Source organism: Anabrus simplex, chromosome 7 (genome assembly GCF_040414725.1).
Source record: "Anabrus simplex isolate iqAnaSimp1 chromosome 7, ASM4041472v1, whole genome shotgun sequence".
Taxonomy (NCBI): domain Eukaryota; kingdom Metazoa; phylum Arthropoda; class Insecta; order Orthoptera; family Tettigoniidae; genus Anabrus; species Anabrus simplex.
Window position 1 is genome coordinate 113,196,618 of NC_090271.1, and position 23,413 is coordinate 113,220,030.

The 23,413-nt window shown below is 38.1% G+C and overlaps 1 protein-coding gene across 1 annotated transcript in view; it reads right to left on the reverse strand.

Moving 5' to 3' along the window:
- Positions 1 to 23,413, reverse strand: part of LOC136877315 (T-cell activation inhibitor, mitochondrial) — a 110,423-nt gene that overhangs the window by 60,166 nt on the left and 26,844 nt on the right. The window contains exons 2-5 of the mRNA XM_067151253.2: positions 22,528 to 22,681; positions 16,827 to 16,959; positions 14,160 to 14,409; positions 4,861 to 5,081 (exon numbers count right to left, since the gene is read on the reverse strand). Of these exons, the coding sequence (XP_067007354.2) occupies positions 4,861 to 5,081; positions 14,160 to 14,409; positions 16,827 to 16,959; positions 22,528 to 22,681 (758 nt within the window). The remainder of the gene's footprint in view (positions 1 to 4,860; positions 5,082 to 14,159; positions 14,410 to 16,826; positions 16,960 to 22,527; positions 22,682 to 23,413) is intronic.

The following is a 23,413-nucleotide window of genomic DNA, read 5'->3' on the forward strand; positions in this document are numbered from 1 at the left end:
GTGGTCGTAGTATTGTGGACATTGGAGCTCAGCTAACATGGCAATTAGTATCACTGAGGGAGAATTTTCATACATCAGCTGAAAACTCAGACCTCCACTGAATGATATGTGATGTGGATGATATAACTCCGTTACTTCTCAACCACCCTACTCAGTTAGACAAGAAAATGTTGATTTAGAAGCATCAAAATTTTGGCTGACTGCAGGGCAAATGTTCCCCAAAACAGAAGGTTTCATGTTGGCTATACAAGGCCAAGTCGTTCCAACCAGAAGCTACCTGAAAAACATGGTGAAAGACCCAACAGTCATGAGGGATTCGTGCCAATATGGCTGCCAAACGCAAGAAACTATCCATCATATTACTTCTAGATGCTCGCACTTCTCAGGAAGGGAGTATAAGGAACGCCACAACTCGGTTGCCAAGATTTTGTACCAAGAACTTGCCATTAAATACAGACTGGTTGATGAAAGACTTCCCTATTTTAAGTATAGCCCTCAAGCCGTACTCGGAATTGATGAGATTAAAATGTACAGGGACCGAACAATTATCACGGATAACATGACTATCCACAACAGACCTGATACGTATAGTGGTGTTAGAGAAGGGAATAAAACATGCTGCTCTGATCAATATAGCTGTCCTGAAAACCGGTAACCTCCATGAGAAGTATACTGAGAAAATCAACAAGTATACACCACTGGCAGAACATATTCAAAGATTATGGCACTGTGAAGAGGTGATAGTTGTACCAATCATCCTTTTGAGTACAGCTGCTATACCTAAATCTCTGGTGGAAGGACTATAGAATTTGGACATCAATACCAACATCTACAAGACCATGCAGAAGGCGGTGGTCATTGCCATGACAGGAACTGTATGGAAATTTATGGGTTCAAATTCTACATAAAAATGTAGTGTAAAGTAAGGTTTACTATGCTTTGATTTCCTAAAATCTGTACAATTCTACAATTCTACAATTCTACATAAAAATGTAGTGTAAAGTAAGGTTTACTATGCTTTGATTTCCTAAAATCTGTACAATTGCTTGAATACCATTACCACAAAAGTGTGCAAAAATATAACAACAACAACAACAACAACAACAACAACAACAACAACAACAACAACAACAACAACAACAACAACAATAATAATAATAATAATAATAATAATAATAATAATAATAATAACCGTGCCCGGTCAGCTTACGTGGGGGTCTGGTTCTGAAATGAGTAGGAGCTAGGCATAACCCTGCGTAAGACACTGGGGAGGGGGCCCTCAACCCCGACACGGCGCGTCCCATATGGCTGATAGGGGAAGCTCCTGTAGATATGCAGGAGAGGTGTGAATAAGGCTTAGCCAAATAAGCACCCGCGGATCAACTGAGGTAAACAGAGAAATGGTCAACGGCCTCGACGGCAGAAGAGGACATATCCCAATGGCAGAGAGGGCGGAAGAACCGAATCAAATCCACTTTGCGTCTGACTTGTAGCAAGCGGCAAGTGGTCAGCGTCTGATCACCAGAGGTGCGGCTGTAAATATGCTCCAGGAACTAACAATCCCTGGTTCTACACCACTAGCGAAAGCTAGAAGATTGCTTACAAGCAGACATGACTCGTACAAGTAAAGACAAAATTACCCCAGGTGGACAATCCACCCACTCTAAAGTGGCAACCAAGCATTCGGATTCTGGGGAGCTTGGGCGAATACGAGAGAGCAAATCGGAGTGCTCTGATAAACTTCCACGAAAGACTCACACTTTCATTGGCACATTCAACATTCAGACACTGATTCAAACAGGAAAACTGCACAATCTCACAACAGAACTTACAAAGCAGAAAATCCAAATTCTGGCCCTGCAAGAAACACGCTTCACCGATTCAGAAACGATGGATTACAATAATTATAGGATCTTCAAAAGTGGAACAAACAAGAAAATTGGTAAAGGAGCAGCATTGTTAGGAATGGCCTTCTGTGTAGACAAAAAAGTTTTGGATTCAGTAATAGAGGTGAAACCCATCAACAATAGGCTTATGACCTTAAGAATCAGGCATACAAACAAAAAATACACCTTTATTAATGTGCATGCGCCAACAAATGGAGACAATAAAAAGGAGCCTGAAAAAACAGAAAGATTCTGGGAAGAACTTGAAACAGAAATGGCCAAAATCCCTAAAAATGATGTGAAAATTCTACTCGGTGATTTCAATGCACAGCTTGGCAGGGAATACAAATACAGGAGGACAGTGGGAGACTATCCAGCTCACAGATTCACCAATAAAAATGGCACACGCCTCATTGAGTTATGCCAACAAAATAACCTCAAAATTATGTCAACATCACTCCGGAAGAATCCCAAAAAGCAAAAAACTTGGCGATCACCCATCCATCATTTAGGAGAATTTCAGATTGATCATGTGGCAATATCATATGATTACCAAAAGGAAATTCATGATGTGCAAGTGCGCAGAGGTGCTAACATCGATTCGGATCATTATTTAAGCAGAATCAAAATTAAATTCACACCCAAAGGGAAATTCAACAGGAAAACATCGGTGATTCCAAAATTTGATCTGCACAAAATCAAGGACTCCAAAATTTCAGAAGAATGGGAAAAACGACCTGCAGAGAGCTGGGAGAATTTCCAGACTAAAATCATCGAAACGGCGAAGGACCTAATCCCTCTTCGCAAGAAACCAAAACATCCTTGGTGGAATCAAGAATGTGAGACCGCACTAGAAGAAAGGAAAAAGGCATTTCAAAACTACAATTGTAACAAATCAGAAGAAACACAGAAGAAATTCTTCGAAGTTCGCAAGCATGTATCCAAGATTTTAAGACAAAATAAACGGAAATACGTCAATGTCCAACTGAAGTCAATTGAAGACAACTTCAAAAATTACAACACACACGATTTCTACAAGACCTTTGCGAACCAAATTAAAGGATATTCCCCACAGAACCTTTGCTTTCGGAAGCACGATGGTAAACTAGCCCTGACAAATAAGGAAAACTGCCAAGAATTAGCTACATATTTTTCACAGCTTTTAAATTGTCCAGAACCCAAAAAGAGATTCCCGAAAGTACAGCCAGAAATCATACCGGAAAATTCGTCACCACCAACTCAAGAAGAAATTTATTCACATATCAAGAAACTTAAAGACAACAAAGCATCAGGGGAAGACGGAATTGTAGCTGAACTTCTGAAAAATTTAGGCCCAAATTCACTCAGAGAAATTACACAAATAATCCAAAACATTTGGCAAACCGAAAAGCTCCCGGATGACTGGAAGATTGCTCTAATCCATCCACTACATAAAAAAGGCAGCAAGTTAGACGTAAACAATTACAGAGGAATCTCACTTGTATCAGTCACATACAAAATACTATCAGCCTGTCTCTTGCATAGAACACAACAACAATTAGAACCCAAATTATCAGAATTTCAAGCAGGATTCAGACCAAACAGGTCATGCCCAGAACAAATTTTCAACCTCAAAACCATACTTAAACTACGAGCCCTCAGACAAAAGCCGACAGTATGCACATTTGTAGATTTCAAAAAGGCATATGATTCGATAGACAGACCCTCCCTATTCCAAATTCTAGAAGAGAGAGGACTAGATCCCAAAACCCTAGAACTCATAAGACAAACACTAACGGGCACAAAATCTAAAGTGAAATTTATGGGAGAAATTTCAGAACCCTTCGACATTCAGACAGGTGTGAGACAAGGTGATGGACTCTCTCCAATTCTGTTCAACGTCGTCCTAGACAAGGTTATGGAAGAATGGGAGAAGGAACTCAAGAAACATGAATCTTGGAAACCGATCCGATTGGGCTTTCCCAAAAACAACCTCTACGTACCATACCTTGCATTTGCGGATGATCTGGCGATTTTAACAGAGGATGAGGAGACTGCCATCAAGCAGCTTGAGATACTTAAGGAATCTGCAGAAAAAGTGGGACTACAGATTTCATTTGAGAAAACTAAATTCTTCTGTTCAAAGACAGATATCACGAGCCTGAGAACAAAATACGGTAAAATCGACCGGGTCTCGTACTTTAAATACCTCGGAGAATTCATCGAACCGACAGGCCTTGAGAAGATCTCACAGCAAAACCGTCTCCAAAAAGTCAAGAAGGCATTAGGGTTAGTTCAAGACATCTACAACAAAAAATGCATGTCAAGACAGACAAAAATTCGGCATTACAACACAGTCATAAAACCAACAGTCCTTTACGCAAGTGAAACATTGTCACTTAACAGTAAACAAGAATTAGAAGAAATAAAAAAGCAAGAGAGGAAGATCATCAGGAAAATCCTAGGAGCAAGATATACCCAAGATGGTTACAGGCTACAATCAATCAAAACAACAGAAAAAGTTTCAAACATTGAAATTGACATTAAGAAAAGACGAATGAAATTCTTTGGACACCTCACAAGATTACCAGAAAATCGACTGTCAAAAAGAATATTAAATTATGTTAGCTCACTTAAGAATTCAACACCTTGGCTGGATGAACTTCGAAAGGACCTCAAAAACGCAAACATATGTGCAACAGACATTTTAGAAAGAGACACCTTCAGACACAAAGTCAACAAGTGGGAAGTTACATCAGAGCAACCAAAGCAAAAACAGTGCAGACCGAAATGGTCGGAAGAACGTAAACAAGCCTTCTCAGAGAGAATGAAAGCCTATTGGAAGAACAAGAAGAACCCAAAGAAAGCTTGATTGAGTTGTTTGCTTAACGTCTTCCATTATTGGGAGAATACGCTAATAATAATAATAATAATAATAATAATAATATGAACAAAATCTGTGGTATCTCAAGAGCAAGATATTCAGTTACCCTACCGTGAAGAACATGCATGAGCTCAGGATGGTGGCGAACCAGTGCTTGGAAACTCTGCAAACAGCCACGGAAGTGAGTTACATTCCAACCGCAGTCCCATACTATATTTTGTAGTCCTAAGGATTCCTCAAGGGCTGACTGTAAACGAATAATTTCCTCTCGCACTGGTTGGCAGGCAGCCAGTTTCTCACGAGCATCACCTGAATTCTTCTTCAGCCATTCCCTGAAATATATTTTCCAGATCATAACTTTTCCCATCTTTATTACAAATGATAAAATTGAGGAGAAAAACCTGTCACTTAAAAATTGCATATTATAAGTACAGTTTTAGATATCTTTCTGTAGATATGATGCAAATAATAAAATGACTGAGAAATGTTTCTCAAGCAATGAAGCTGAATAAAACAGCTGGATGTCCAGAGATAGAAATATGTCAAGAAGTATAGATGACTATCTCTGCAGTGATTATAGAAATTGTGTTCCAATGCATCTGCACAAAAGGATATTATTAGGCTTTACACAGTCAGGCATTTCAAAACGGCAAAAGATGAACTAAAGACAAAAAAAATCAGATTTCAATTCACTGTGTTCCAGGCATGTTAAAAAAATAACCAAACTTTGAAAATAACTATTTTGGGGACATACTTGCAGCCTAAGTTAACTTTCTCTCTTCTCAACTAATTCAATGCTCCCCGTGCAGTTTCCACTTATGAAAGCAGCCCTGGTAGGCAATTTGGAGGATCGCATGCAGTTCTGCTTAGGGTAGATGGGGAAGTACAGCTGTCTTTGTGTTTATCAAAAATTTATGAATCAATAGCGATACGTAAGCTGGTGCGTTGTTACGGTGGAGACTCCAGGAGATGTTTCTCTCTAGTCTTTTTCTCCTGACATTTTCTTTCAAACATCTCAAGAGTGTTTCCCCATTTTCACACCACCTTCACACACAGCTTAATTTTTTTTTTTTACAAGTTGGGAAGAATGGCAATATGACGCATGCAATGTTGATGTAAGTGTATGGAACAGAAGCTGTAAGCAGAAAATGTCTTTACGACTGGTTCAAGCACTTTCGGGATGGACAGGGGGAACACTTGATGAAGAGCCATGTCTGGATCGACTGTCAAGGAGCAGAAGTGCAGAAAACATTAAGCAACTGTGACAGATGCTGGCACAAAATCAGCGACTGTCTCTGAGAAGGATATCAGAGGAAATGAGGATTCGCAAGAACAGTGTAAAGACTGCCATTTATAACAATTTGGGTAAGCAAGAGATCTGTTTTGCATTTGTGCCATGAGCAGAAAGCAACATGGATGAATATTGCTGGATATTACAGTGACCCGTGTGACTGAGATCCATCTTTTCTGAAAACCATCATCTTCTAAATGGTGAGTAGAAATTCCATTTTCTTTTGTTTTATCTGTTCGAGCATTGATCTGTTTTTATCTTATAGCCTTATCCTAAATGTTTTGTGTATTATTGCTCATCTTATGCAAGTTATGTGTGTTGCTACAAAGAATAATTGATTCTGAAAATAAATTGAAGTATATACATTTCTGCTTGTAATGTGTGTGTCTTGAATCAGCTGTTTGTACTCAAAACAATTTGGGACCACTGGTCTGACCTCCGGTTAACTGTCAAGTCGAAACTCATAAAAGCTCACAAAAATGGAAATAGAGGAAACTATTTTACCTTACTATTGCATTAGGTTATTAGTCTGTACCAGAACTACTGTATCAAAGTAGGGACACTGTCTGTAAGAAGACCTGGAAATATCTATTAGTTCCTTGAATACCCATCAATTGTTTGATTTGCTGAATTTACGGATCATTGCATTTCACAGGATGAGCCACCCTACTATAATTGTAATTACTTGTACCATTGCATGTAACTGTTAAATTGTTTCAGGACTCCAGCCATTAGAGAAAAAATAAAAGTTTGTTTTACAAATATTGCTTATCATCATCGTCGTCGTCGTCATCATCACTATCATCATTGTACGTCTTGGTAGTGAGAAGATCAGTAAGTCTGTTGTACATGCAATGATCGAAGCTTTTGTTGGTAATCACCCGTATATTCACATGGAAAGTGAGTATAAATAATATTTAGTATACATACTTTCGATATTTAATAGGACAAACTACGGCAGTGGGTGTAAAGTTCAAGACTTTGATATTGTGTGTTAGTGAAATTGCGTTTTTAGGTTCCCTAGTTTCTTCATAGAAAATAACAGAGAACAGATATTTCACCGCGACTAAAGTCACAGCCAGCTGGACTTCCTAGACGGCACATGATGTCGGAATCTGGAATCCAGTGTGAGTCTGTGGAGTTTAACCCAGCATCTATGGAACGTGGCCACAATATCACGGAAATGGAGTGCACACATGATAAATGCAATAGCAGTATTGAACGAAATGAGAAAACGAATCTGAGGCTTGATATCACTCCACAAATAATGGAGGATATGTTAAAAGAGGAAGAACAACCAGAAATCACCAGGGGCCTGTTTAAAAGTATTCTTGCAATTCAGCAAAAAAAAATATGAAGATGAAAATTCAGCAAGGATTAAAGAAATTGGATTGGAGGAAGCTCTTCTGATTTTTTGATTTTTGTGCTATTTTTGCTATTTTGCTTCACGTCACACCGACACAGATAGGTCTTATGTCGACGATGAGACAGGAAAGGCCTAGCAATGGGAAGGAAGCGGCCATGGCCTTAATTAAGGTACATTGCCTGGTGTGAAAATGGGAAACGACGGAAAACCATCTTCAGGGCTGCCGACAGTGGGGTTCGAACCCACTATCTCCCGGATGTGAGCTCACAGCTGCGCACTCCTAATCGCACGGCCAACTCACCCAGTGGAGGAAGCTCTAGATGTGTGATTTACACACAGAAAACTTGGAAAACAACTAGAACATTACTGCAAAAGGATTTGCCCATTCAAAAGAAGGTAGAACAGTGCACCACAAACAGAAACGTAGAACAGGATAAATGAGGAATGGCGTTATCCAAGAAGAAGAAGAAGAAGAAGAAGAAGAAGAAGAAGAAGAAGGAACAGAGGCAGAAGAAGACAGATGAAGATGAAGGTACTCAACCTGAACCAGTACCTGAAACTCTTAAAGAGAACGAGCAACAGAAACGTTTAACTATAAGAAGCCACCCAGAAGCCGTACTTATCAAACCAATGAATGGCAAGACTTTCGCAGATGTTGTGAAGGATATCCGTAGCAAAGTGAAGCCGAAAGACAGTGGCGCTGGTATTAGGTCAATCAGGAAAACTATATCTGGAGCGGCTCTTCTTGAATTTAATAAGGCCATGGAAAAGGAGAATAGAGAAAATTTTAATAAATCACTGAGAGGTGCTCTTGGACATGACAGTGAAGTAAAAGTTTTGATGCCTAGAACTACATTCAAAATTCGGGATGTGGACAGTGCCACCACTATTACCGATGTAGAGGAGGCTGTATGACAAGAATTACAAAATCCTAATCAAGAATTGAAAGTCTCAATCACAAATCCGAACAGCAGGGGGCAAAAACTCACCACTGTGGAGATAGAAGATAGCGAGGCACGAAAGCTGTTAGAAATAGGCAAAATGAAAGTAGGGAGGCTATACTGCAGAGTAAGAAGGTGGGTCGTAATTCCTCGGTGCTTTAGATGTTTGTCATATGGGCATCAAGCACAAAACTGCAAAGGAGTGGACAGAAGTAAACTCTGCTTTAACTGCAGGGAAGCTGGCCACAAGGCAATAGGATGCAAAATGAATCCACAATGCATAATTTGCACAGATATGGACATTGAAGAGTCAAAACGACATCATGCTCTTGTTTAAATTTAAATCTAAGAATTTCATTTTGGTCCGTATTGAACAGAGAATGGAAGATAGGAAATTTAAAAGGGTCCACCTTTTCAATACAATAAATGTTATAGTTTATTTACAACATATACATTTATTTAAACTTGGAACTAGTTTCGACGCTGTTTGGCGTCATCTTCAGCCAAAATGTGGGAAATAGGCTACCATGTAGACATTTATATTACACGAGGCGTTACATTAAACAATACATATCTTACGAGGAGATAAAAACAGGGAAGAATATAGAAACAAATGAATCGTTGAGAAAGCAAAAGTTATACATATTAAAAATAACCCTAACCACACATCTTGCAGATGATATAGATGTTGATTCCCATAGGGAACATGAAATAATTGTCCTGAATGAGTAAATTTATAATACCAATATAATGGTCCGTTATTGGACATTATAAATTTTCCAGCTAACTCATTCTGCAGAAGTAAACTCTGCTTTAATTGCAGGGAAGCTTGCGTCTTGGTAGGTATGCTAAGTACCAACTGATGAGCCCAACTTAGCACACGAGGGCGAAACGCAGGCAACCAAGAATGAGTTAGCTGGAAAATTTATAATGTCCAATAACGGACCATTATATTGGTATTACACATCTTGCAGTGCGAAAATATTCACATTGAATGATTCCTGAATACAGAACACATGCGCACACATTTCTGAAGAGCCAGCAGGCAGGAAAAAGCAAGGTGAAACCTTAAGAGTTCTTCTGAGAAGAGTTCATCATTTTTTATGTTCCGACTAACTAATGAAGTCTCCCTTGAGTTCCTGATAAACATACATAACAGGAAATTCTCCTTCACTCTCAACAATAGCTATAAAGACCAATGGTAAAATGCATTTTAAATATTGTGCAGAGACGTGAAAGCATGATCATGAACATGATCTAACTTCTTCATTTAACCCAATTTTTTACACAAGGTGTTACATTAAACAATACACATCTTACGAGGAGATAAAAACAGGGACGAATATAGAAATAAATGAGTCGTTGGGAAAGCAAAAGTTGCACATATTAAAAATGACCTTAACCACACATCTTGCAGTGCGAAAATATTTGCCTTGAATGATTCCTGAATACAGAACACACGTGCACACACTTCTGAAGAGCCAGCAGGCAGGAAAAGTAAGGTGAAACCTTAAGAGTTCTTCTGAGAATTGTTCAATGTAACACCTTGTGTAAAAAATTGGGTTAAATGCTGCACAGTATTTAAAATACAATTTACCGTTGGTCTTTATAGCTATTGTTGAGAGTAAAGAAAATTTCCTGTTGTGTATGTTTATCAGGAACTCAAGGGAGACTTCATTAGTTAGTCGGAACATAAAAAATGATGAACTCTTCTCAGAAGAACTCTTAAGGTTTCACCTTGCTTTTTCCTGCCTGCTGGCTCTTCAGAAATGTGTGTGCGTGTGTTCTGTATTCAGGAATCATTCAATGTGAATATTTTCGCACTGCAAGATGTGTGGTTAGGGTTATTTTTAATATGTATAACTTTTGCTTTCTCAACGATTCATTTGTTTCTATATTCTTCCCTGTTTTTATCTCCTCGTAAGATATGTATTGTTTAATGCAACGCCTCGTGTAATATAAATGTCTACATGCTAGCCTATTTCCCAAATTTTGGCTGAAGATGACGCCAAACAGCGTCGAAACTAGTTCCAAATTTAAATAAATGTATATGTTGTAAATAAACTATAACATTTATTGTATTGAAAAGGTGGACCCTTTTAAATTTCCTATCTTCCATCATGCTCTTGGCTCAGGCAAGTGTATCATGTTTCGTGAAGCACTAGTCAAGGCCACAAAGCAGTGGTGAATGGTACAGATCCTTCAAGCCAATATACACAGGAGTTTAACTGCCAACGATCCATTGACGCAGATGACCTATGAGATAGGAGGAGACATCTTGAATTTTAGTGAACAATATCAAGACAGAGATAAACCAGGATGGTTTTCAGACAATCTAGGGACAGCTGCGATATGGATACCAGATCTTGGAAAATATTCAGTTATAAATCAAGGGGTTTGTTTGGGTCCTGCTTGGTAAGGTAATTTTTGTCAGCCGTTATTTTACCCTGAATGAGGCTATTTCTGACTTCCAGATGAAACTACATGGGCTTCAAGATCCTCTGCAAGTGATGAATAACCTAGTAGTTGCTGGTGACTTTAATGCTCAAGCAGTGGAATGGAACATGCCTCAAACAGATTCTAGAGGGTGACGTACAATGGAGATGGCCGCTAGATAGGGATTAATGGTTATCAACGTTGGTAATGTGACAACCTTTCGGTGACCAGGATGTCAGAGAACTATACCAGATGTAACCTTTGCTTCTGAAGACACTGTGTCTAGAATAACTGAATGGCGAGTGATTGAAGAAAATACAGGAAGCGATCACCAGTATATCATTTTTCACGTACTGCAAGAGACTTCACATCTAAGGATTACCACGTGCAAGCCAGAAAGATGGAACATAACCACTATGGATAGAGAGAAATTTCATGACATAATACAGAATGGAATGGACTGTATAATGGATACATGTCATGGTTACAAAAGAAGCATAATTGCTAATAAGTGGATGGAACACACCATGAGACTCCTCCAGCAAGCACATGATGCATCAATGACCAGAATCAAACAAGGGAGAGGCAATCGTCCAGCATATTGGTGGAATAAAGAAATTGCTGAGCTGAGGATACAATGCCTGCAACTCAGACAAAGGACACAAAGAGCATGACACAATGATGAAGCTCTCTCAGTAGAGTATACGTCTATGAAGAAAAGACAGCGAAATACAATTAAAAAGAGTAAAGCCGACAAGTGGTGGGAAATATCTAAGGAAGTGTAAGAAAATCTATGGGGATTTGGGTATAAAATTGTTATGAAGAAATTCAGGATGCTTCCAAGCCCGATCATGGATCCATGCACCATGAAAGAAATAGTAGATACACTATTCCCTGATCATGCAGAGATGATTTATGATGAGGCCAAGAAAGAACTAGGTAATGTACCACCTTTTACAACTGAAGAATTGATAACAGCAGTTAATTCCCTTAGAAATAAGAAAGCCCCTGGACCAGATGGTATTCTAGCAGAAGTACTAAAGGTGGCAGTTGAATTATGTCCCCAACTGCTGTTGAGAATGTATAATCATTGTTTGAAAGCAGGAATTTTTAGTTTTCGTTGGAAGATAGCTAGATTGGTTTTGATCAGTAAAGGGAAAACCAGGGGTTGCAGACCTCTATGTATGCTGAACACTGCTGGGAAAGGTTTAGAGAAGCTACTAAAGCCGAGAATACTCTCAGCAGTTCGATTAGCTGGCAATCTATCTGACCAACAACATGGATTTTGCAGAGGTCACTCAGTGCTAGATGCGGTGAAGGAAGTGATGAAGACAGCAGAACGAGCTCAAATGGATAATCATCACTCTAGAAAACTGATACTTCCTGTGACCCTAGATGTTAAAAATGCTTTGAACTCAGCAAGATGGAGTGATATTTTGGAAGCTCTACAAGAAACGTTCAAGCTACCAGAATATCTCATGTACATACTGCAAAACTATCTGAAAGATCATAGATTGTTATACGACACGGAAGATGGTCAGAGAAGAAAATGGCCCACAGCTGGTGCAGTGCAAGGCTCAATTCTTGGACTAAATCTTTGGAACATTATGTATGATGGTTTTTTATGGCTGGAGATGCCAGAAGATGTGAAACTTGTGGCTTATGCTGATGATGTGGCTGCCCTGATAGTAACCTGTAACCTAGAGATAGACATTGAAACAACTAGAAGCACAAAATATCTTGGTGTAACACTTGATACTAAACTTACATTTTGGGACCGCATTCAACGGGTAACAGATAAGGCAGCAAAAACCATGACTGCACTGAGTAGACGCATGGGAAATATCAAGGAGCCGAAATCTAGTAAAAGGCGGCTTCTCATGTCGACTGTCAAATCGATACTTCTATACAGTTTGGAAATTTGGGCTGAATCTTTATAAATTACAAAGTATCAGACAAGAATTGCGGCTGTACAATGGAGAGCAGCTTTACAAATTGCAAGCACATACCGTACAGTATCAGAACCTGCGATTCTAGTAGTAGTAGCAGCAGTAGCTCCTACTGACTTGTTGGCTTTTGAAAGACAAGAAATGTGGCTAACACAAGGAGAGCTTGGAGGGAGACGGGCAAAGGCTTTGGCTCTTAGTCGCAGAATGCAACAATGGCAAATGAGATGGGAAGACAATTCTAGAGGGAAATGGACAAAGAGACTAATACCTTCTCTGGGTGTATGGGTTGGCCGAAATCATGGTGAATTGAACTACTATCTCACACAGTTCTTGACAGGTCATGGATACTTTCGGAAATTTCTCCACAGACTAGGGCTGGCAACTAGCCCGGTGTGCATATACTGAGGTGATACTGATGATGCATTACATACTTTTTTTGTGTGTGTTCATTGGCTACTACAAAGGAGATGCTTATAAGTTATGCAGGGAGAACTGACACCAGAATGTACTGTGTCAGTAATGCTGCGAAGTCAAGAGTCTTGGGATAAGGTGGCAGTCTACATAGAAGATATTCTGCGTCAGAAGAAGAAGGAGGATCTGAATGATTACGACAGACAATAAAGCAGAAGAAAGAAAGAAGAAGAAGCAGCACAAGATGCATTAAGCATGACACCATCCTGAAGTAATGCGAAAGCGGTTCCGGGGCAGAGACAAACGTCATGGGTTAAAGATGTGTGGTTTTCAGTGGGTAAGAATCTCCACACACTTGTTGAGTGCGGACCCTCACAAGCGTCTTATGAAAGATTTTCCATACTCCCTCGCCCAAAAAAAAAATCATCATCATCATCATTGGTTGACAGAAAGAAGTATTATGGAAGCTGAACTCAAAGTACTGACGCCAGATAATATTTTGCTTGTGATGCTGAGGAATCAGGAATTTTGGGATAGGGTGACAGAATATGTGGAAAGTATCCTGCGCCAGAGTTTTTTAACATCAGTGAAAGATGAATGGAGTATGAAGAAATTTGAATGACTAAAAGCACGACACTGCCCTGAAGTAACGCAAGAGCGGTTGCGGGGTAGAAATAAACATCATGGGAAAATGGGCGAGTGGTTTTTAGTGGGTAAGAATCCCACACACTTGTGGAGTGTGGAGCCTTCACAAGTGTCTCATCTAAGACTTTCCACAATCCCTCACAAAAAGGAAATTATTATTATTATTAATAATAATATATTAATAATATATTATTATTAATATATAATATATTAATAATATATTAATAATAATATATTAATAATAATAATAATAATAATAATAATAATAATAATAATAATAATAATAATAATAATAATAATAATAATAATAAATAAAATATCACTTCAAAGAGAGTCCAATAGATAATCAAATTTAAATGCATAATACTTACGTCAACTTTTGAGCATCTTTTGACTTCTGGACCATTTGCTTCAAGACGACACTTCCATAGATTGGATCATTTTCATCAAATGGTGCATTATAATCTTCACTGAATTTACTGAATTGAGGCTTCTCCTCAGGAGGAGGTGGTGCAATGCTATCAAGATATGTTGTGGGTAAATTACATGTCTGCAGGATAGATTTTACCGTTTTATGTATATCTCGTTGAGAGAGACTGATTCTAACTGGACGAAATGTTCCTGGAAGTAAAGAAAAAGCTATAAAGCTCTTGAAATACAGAACTCACAAGTGTATACACTGTAATGCTTCAGAAAACTTAGAAGCAGAAGGCAATGACAGATCACAAATTTAGACCATTAAACCTTATCACTCTTCCCTCTCTTTTTCTTTTCCCCCCAGTGGTTCAATGTAGCACTAATTCAGATAAGTTTTTAGTGAAAATGGGAGAGGACAGGTAAGGAAATGACCATGGCCTTAATTATGACATAGCCCCAGTCCAGTATATGCCTGGTGTGAAAATAGAAAATCAAGGATAATCATCTTCAAGGCTGCCAATGGTGGGATTCAAGCCCAGTACCACACAGTCAACTTGCTTGGTATTTTATCACTCACATTCATGATAAAGTTGAAGTATAATTTTATATATTTCTGTACCCAAAATGCTTTTTAAGACATTTGTCAAGGAGAAATCATAATACTAGTCATTGTCACTGCAATGTCATAGTATTTTTCAGGTGTTTATGTCTTGAATTTATCCATTTTTAACATTCAATGTCTCGCCAAGAAAAAGAATGAATAGGTTTAAATACTTTGGAACATGGATTTTTTATGAAGGCAAAAGAGAATAAGGACAAAGCAGAACATTGTGGCTACATATTATAAAGCAGGGGTCTTCAAATAGTGGACTCCACTCCAGATCCGGACTCCAGTGTCCTTTTTCCTGGACCAGCACCGTTTATACGATATTAATAGTAAGAAAGAAAGGGGAAAAATTATAATTAATGACAGTAAAAATATCTTAGAGTGTAATGTTTGCCTTACACATTCCCTGCTCTAAAGCAATATTTGCTCCACAAATGACAGTGCCAAATATTGAAGATTTGAGAATCAACAGGTTTCCTATTTGCTCTACAGATGACAGTGAGTGTTAGTTTTAATTTTTCTCTAGTATGCGTCCTCTTCCCTGCTTCAGTTAGTAGTTAGCTGCTGCTTGCTCTGCATGAAATCAAAAATACTGCACTTATTTTACTAAAATTTTGCATTATCAGGGACTATATGAGGCATAAAGTGAACTCTGAGAATTGCATCTTCATGCCTGAATGGAGAACAGCGTTTTTCTTTGCAATTTTTGTTTTTGTTTTGCTTGAATGTAAGGACACAAAACTGACATGTTTAATATGTAATCACACAATTACCTTGATTAAGTTGGAATTTAAGACGACATTTCAACAGTGAGCATTTCAGCTATGACCAATTATTTCCACTTGGCAGGGATGCAAAGAAGTGGAAGTTTAACAGATGAAAGCTGCATTAGAGGCCAGTTAAGAATGCATGAGATGAGTTACCACAGGAAAGGAGAAAGCAACAAGAATCCTGGATATTAGGTACGTTAAAAAAATCATTTGTTAGATCAGAAACTGTGAAAGAGTGTCTCGTCAGTAGGGGGAAAAATGCTTTCCTCTGTTTTGCAGGGTTTAAGACTTCATATGATTTCCTGACTCAACAGAATACCAACTCAGCATGACGTGGTCTACCCATGGCAATACATCTACATTTGAAAGGCCTGCAGTTGGTTCACTGACGAAGCCTTTAGTGTCCATCCTTCAATACAATAAAGTAGCACTGGTAACACATAACACTTCACAAAACACTAGTTCAAGTTTTGAATTAGAGTTTACAGTCACACACAAGATGATTTAATTTCAGAAACACATTTCTTGTAATGCCGATTCCGGTTTTGATTTCCCGAGCTAACCAGTGTCCTAGCACCGTACTTGAATTGTAACACCCTTTCAAATGGTTTTCTGTCCAATGTGATAAGAGGGTTGGTGACTTTCTGCTTGCTAATGATATGTATTTCATCTTTAGAATCTTTATTTCAAGACCATACTCTTTGCTTACTTTGCTGATGCTGTTCATATGAAGTTGAGTAAATATGATGGTGTCATCTGTATAGCAGATGGTGTTTATTTGCTTCCCACTGAATTTGATTACTTTATCAATTTCATCAGCAGTAATTTGAAAAATGGCTTCAGAGAAAAAGTTATAAAAGATTGGAGAGAGGATACAACATTGTCTCACACCTTTCTGTTTCATGATCTCTTCAGTAATATGGTCTCCAAGTTTGACATGAGCTGTTTGGTCCAATACAGCTTCTTGATGATGGTCACATCTCAACAGTCAAGCCCAATAAGTTTCAGATAATCTAATAGGATACCCTGTCTTATACTGCCAAAAGCTTTTTCATAATCAATGAAGCAAGCAAAGACTTTGTTATTGGTCAAGACATTTTTGAACTAAAACTTGGATGGTCCCTAATACAGAGACTGTTTCTAAATTCAAGTTGAGTTTCACTGAAAATCAAAGAATGCCACAAACTTATCCACCAATCCCATATTTAATAAATATATTAATATTTTTAGTATACCATATTTACCTCTTGAAGTCCTTTCATTGTTAGAAGCATTAGTACGAAGATAAAAAGTAACAGTTGTTGGTCTCACATCTCGTTTCTGTTGGAGGGTCTCTATATATGAGCTCAGCTGCTTCAACGAATTCTCATTCACTGACTGAAAAAGAAAGAAAATTAGTAGCTGACTATGCAACAATATATTCAGAATGAATTTAATAATTAACAGATAGATTTCCAGTGACAATGGTGGGAAGAAAGGGGTTGTGGTCTTAATTACTGGAAAACAATATCAAGTTTGCAAAAAAGACCTAGAGAAAATACCACATTAAAAGTCTATAAAAAAAGAATTGATTTTGAAGGGTCACAACTGTGTCATTATTATTACCGCATTGTTGATCTGTGCTGTGAGACCAACAATGCGGTAATAATAATGATGTGAAACTGGAAATGGTTTAGGATGGTGATGATGATGACAACTGTGTCATAATGTAAAAACACACAACATAACAAAAAACATAAACACTTGTTCTTGAAGTCTTATAGAAAATATATTATCAGAATATCATGTTCCAGAAAAGTTATGAAGGTGAAAATGAAAAGAAGTATGTAGTCAATACTGAAACAGGAACCGCCCATGATCGAACTAGCGACTGCGCGGTCTGTTTCATCCTTTCAAATTGTGCACGTTGTGAGCTATGATGCAACACTTTCGGTGAGCGAGCTTGTGGCAGCCTGCTAAGACACGACTATGACATCATGAAGCACATGGCCCACACGTCAGAGGGAACCATCTGGAAGCTTTTTATATCTCCACTTCCAGATGAGATATCGACTGACAAACAATGGGATTGTGTAGCCTATAACAACAGATAGCTCATGTCCAAATTTCATGTTAATAACCATTTTATTTAAGGAGATATCGCAATGTCAAGATATCAAGTAATTTCAATGACATGTATGCTCAGGGTCAAGCCCGGGTATATAAGATGGGCCAATTTCTCCAGCAAGTCAGTGTAGGGACAGTACAGCATAGTAGAGACCTGCTGCCTGAGGTTGTGCCGGCAATAAAGTTCAACTTTGTGGGCAAGTGTCAAGTTCAAACGTCGTACCCGCGAGGTACAGCCAAGAACTCTAACTCCGACAGCGGTATTAATCCTGCATTCTAAGTCTTTCAAAATACTTAAACATTTTGTGAGACTTATAATATACAAGTGCTAGACATCGGACATGTTAATATGTGTGATAGAACTGTGGATTAACTTGTCAATTAACACAATGAGTCTACGTGTTAAACTTCTACGAATAAATTAACTAGTTAGGACTTTGTTTGTGGAAACTACATGCCTAATAATTCATGGTTAGAAGTAAAGACAGTGCCATTAACTATTTCATGGTGATAGAGTGATAGTAGACTGTTTCTCAACACACTGGGAACGTAGACTGAATCGTACACTAGTATCACGAGTGAAGTTGAATGAACAGACTTTATTTCAATTTCCTTGAACTGCATTAACCTGACAGTCAGACCTTAGTGAAGCCAGGGAATTGTGAAATTTTAATTATCTTATTATAAACTTTGTTTAAAACTTAATGAATTGCACTAAACTGGCGAGTGGAACTTAGTAAATTCAGTGTCTCATGACAAGTCAATCACATTATTAATGGACTTGGTGCAAATTACTGTCCTTATTAGACGTGCTACTTGGAACGAACAGTGCCATATCACCCGAAGTGACGTGTGTAATCCACCGCCCCATGCATACTCCGACCGCCCGTATTATCATGTGAACTTCCGCCGATGGAGACGTGGTAACTATGAACAAAGAAGTGCTCCTGATCTATGGTGGACGTGGCAACTTCGAGGGATATGGTGATGGTGTTCCTGACCTATGGTGGACGTGGTAACTTCGAGGGACATGGTGATGGTGTTCCTAATCCATGGTAGACATGGTACTACAGAATGCGAGGACACAGTCAAACGGAGCCAGCACTTCAATGAGGTGATATGCATCTGTGTCATTAAGGAACAATGTGAACTATGTCTTATCAAATAATTTTTAAATTCAGCAAGTCACTTTAAAACTTTCTCATTGCAGAATGCACACGTGCAAGAAACTGGACACTGTTTCACAACTATTGAGAGAGATTTGAGAATTTTAAGAAGGGTAGAAAAGGGAAGAGTAATGGCAGAATTGGAATACATATACATTTACATAGATCAGCAATGCAATAAGAATAAGAACCTAAATGATGAAATTGAATTAAAGCAAATTTAATATTCTGATCTGAACTGCTGAGTAGTTCCAAAATTTCCTTTCCTTCGTTAACGCTAAATTAACTATAGAAATGGAGAACAATAACTCGCTTAATTATTCAGACATAATATTATCACACCATAAGAATAATCACCTGGCATTTAACATTTACCGGAAAACAACTTACACTGCTAACAACATTAAACAAAGTTCAATACATTCTGAAGCTCATAAAAAGCTGCCTACAATAGCAAGTTAGAAATAGATTTAAAAGTCCCACTCTCAAAGAAAAATTTGACAAAATAAATCAGCCTTGAACAATGGATTCAGCACAAAATGCATAAAAAAGCTAATCAATAAACATACTAACAAGCCCAATAATAATAATAATAATAATAATAATAATCATAATAATAATAATAATAATAATAATAATAATAATAATAATAATAATAATAATAATAATAATAATCATAATCATATTATAATAACTAACGTCCTAAGAAAACAGGACCAAAAAATTGCTTTCAAAACCAGCAACACCAATGAAAGAATAGTATTCAACTCTCACACAGCAAATACTAGCAACAAATACATAAATTCTGGGATATATAAACTGGAATGCCAGGGATATAGGTCAAGTTACATTAGACAAACTGGTGCGAATTTCCTCATAAGATATACATAACACCGCAATGCTTTAAAATATAATCATTTCTCTGCCATGAGTAACCATCACAAAGATTATAATCATAACTATACCACAATAGATCAAGATCTAAAAATTCTACAACATGAACAGAAAGGTCCACTACTCCACATTTTAGAGAATTTTTACATTAGTATGGATCAACATAAGAACCCAGCCCTCAACATAAATTATATAAATGAAAAAAAATTTAATATGGGAAACTTTCATTCTGATTATTTGTAGTAAAAAACAGGAACAGAAGAACTCACAATAATTACACTCAGTTTCAGTCACCGCCCCCATTACTCCGCATACTCCCACTCTCCCCTCCCCCCACCTAAGCCCCGCCCTATCTCCCCACTCCACTTCCTCGTAGCAACACGTCTTGTGTCTCGACTGCGGGAGCAAGTCAGTCGAGAGCTGGACTCCATAGTCAGAGAACATGGGTGATACAAGCGAGCCACGTAATGCAAGTTAATTTTCATTCTTCATAACTTAAGTTAAATGTTTTTCCTGTTAGTCTCCATTTTTCAACTCTTAATTCAATTTGTATTACCCATTTTACAGACTAAAAATCAGACGGTTCAACTTCAGTAATGCTTATGTATATCAGCCCATATCGGAACATAACAACTAAGCCAACAGTTTACAGGTACTAAATGAACCACACCAAAGGACAACAAAAGCATTGAAACAAAAAAGACCTCCAGCTCAAAACTGTTTTAACAATCAGCATCTCACAGTTTTTAACTTTCATCATGCTTTTTAACTAACATTTCATTTTGCATGTCCGATATGTCTTACTGAGGATGACCCAATGCCGGGTCGAAACATGTGTCTATGTCTGTGTAAAATTTCGTCTAAACTGGGAGGATATCAAAATAATTTTGTACAATTTTGTCAATATGGATCTAACATGAGATTCACAGTCTGTAATTACTAGACACCATATGACACAAAGCTCCATCACTCAGTCATTGCAAGACGCTGGTTACACAGTGCACGAAGAAGTCCATGGATTGTCGGAGAATGGCAATACCCATAGGATTGATATGATAGCCTTCCAAAATAACAACAATTGATATATTATTGATTCTACGGTTCAGTTTGAATCGCATGCTAACCAGCTCAGTGAAGTACACGAGGAAAAGAAAAGCAACTATGAATCAACTATCCCCTTCTACCGACACGAATATGGACTGGATAACATCGAGGTTATATGTCCCATGATCGGTGCAAGAGGAACAATTCCTAAGTTCTTCGAAGAATTCCTCTCAAGATCCAAACTATCAGAGTCGTTGACAAAAAATGTGGTCCTCAAAACCTGGAAAGATTCATTATCATACTGAGAAATAATTTATGTAGTCATAAATGAATTTAGTATAGGTACTTTGTCCTTATGGGCAACCTCCTTATGGGGGAAGTGTTTATTCTCTGAATATATCAGAAAGAGCATCATTATCCATGAGAATCAACAAGTGGGAACTAGCCAATTGACCGACAAAGAACACTTATAACAAAAAATGCCTGGCACTCAACCTGAAACTGAAGCACTACAAGTCATTCATACGACCAGAAGCTCTGTATGCCACGGAGTGTCTTTCATTGAACCAAAGAGATCTGATAAAGAAACTGGAAGTCAGTGAGAGGAGAATTCTCAGGAAGATCCTAGGTCCGGTAAAGGAAGATGAAGAATTCCGCAGACAGCACAATTCCGAGCCCTACGAACATATAGAGAGGCTCTCTGATTGTGCTAGGAAAAGGAGGTAGCTTTCTATGGCCATACAGTAAGACTGCCTCCCAAAAGACTGACCAATCACCTGTTCATCTTCTGGCAGAACCAGAAGATTCATACCATTTGGCTGACAGAAACTGAGAAGGACATTGAAGAACAGGAAATATCATATCTTCAAGCTAGACAGTCTGTTCAACATACCCTGAACAAATTCCACAGACTTCAGGAAAAAAGGCCAAAAGAAAGGTAGCCCCCTGAACAGACGAAAGAAAGGAGTTACACCAGCAGAAAATGTGAGAATACTGGGCAAAGATCAAAGCCCAACAGTTGAACAAACCCATTCAAACCAAAAAGAAGAAGAAATCATTAATAAACTAATTAATTAATACATTAACAAAAGATAACAACATTAATCTAATGGTATTGAATAGGTGGGCCTTTGATAGTGATCATTTGTCAATACGGACCATAATGAAATTCATAACTTACGTTCAGACACCAAGGTTAGCCAGTTCAAGTCCTGTTGGTGGAAAAAATGTTCACCATCAGAATACTGGCTGGCAGTGTAAGAGAGGTGGTGGTGTAAAATTTGTAATCACTAGATTGCATGCCAAAAAGCCTGGATTCAGTTCCAAACCTCTCCGCGGTGATCGCATATCACACTGTTGATGGTGATTTGTCTGTCGGATGGAAATGTTAAACCTTGAGCAGACACCTTGGTGTTATTCCACAGGAATGGGCTATGTGCCAACACTGAATTTCACCCTCTCCCTACCCCATTATCATCACCACACACACATCCAGACCTACAGGTCACCCATGAGCGGTAACTAGAAAGACCTGTGCTTGGCCTCTTTGGAGGCCACACAACATCACATCACCCAGCTGAATTCCTCCTTAATATCATGAACTTGTATAGAAACAATAAGGTATGGCAAAACGTTCAGGATACATTGCTCACACGTAGAAGAAGAAAATATGTTCATATGGCTGTACATTATTGTTGAACCCATGCCACAAAAGAATGAAGAAGGAAAAACTTACCCTCTCATTAGGATACTGTCCGAAGAGGTCAGGATGAACTGAAAAATAAAATGGTCGCAGAGCTGTGGACACTTCTGCAGAACTGAGATTTCGATACACATTAATTACGCCTCCAACAGAATGACAAAATAATCCGCTTTTCTGACCAACAACCCTGGAAAAGCAAATATGACAATTTATAAACATGGAAAGATAGCTAAAAGTGGGGCATACAAAATACTAGCTTGATATCCATACTTCACTATTGCTGGTCATATAGGTAACTGAAACTGAACTTTGTCCCAATTCAAGAACCCTGTTTTATTTACAGTAAGTACTGAAAATGATTATATAATGTACCGGAGGTACACCTGCCCCGCGCATTTAAAATAAGCGCCTATCAGAAGGCCATCTATAACGTAAACTCTGAAACTGCTAGCAGAAGTAGTTTGAACGTTTTTTGACAGAGGTCTCTACTGTCAACCTAGGTGTTCCCCCTTATGAGAGGATGGACAATTAAAAATTCAAGATAAATTAGTTGGCAAAACTGAATTGTTTGCAAATTGTTTTTGGTGTTCTAAAGTTATCAACACTTCTATCTCTTCCCGCCAACTTAATATTGTAACCAATAGGGAATTTTGTACATTTATTTATTCACCAATGAGAAAACTTTGATATTTATTTGACTATCCACTGGAAATTGGGGGTGTGTCAGGGCTTTGGCCCAGAGAAATCTGGAACCTTCCTCTCCGCTATAAATGATAATAATATAATATAATATTATAATTTTATTATTATTAATCTAATAATTGAATTTCAATACGGTCAATATGAAAATAATCACTTATAATAAATGCTGGGACCGTTCGGGCCATGTCGTCTTTGTGATCACTCCAGTCAAGAGGTT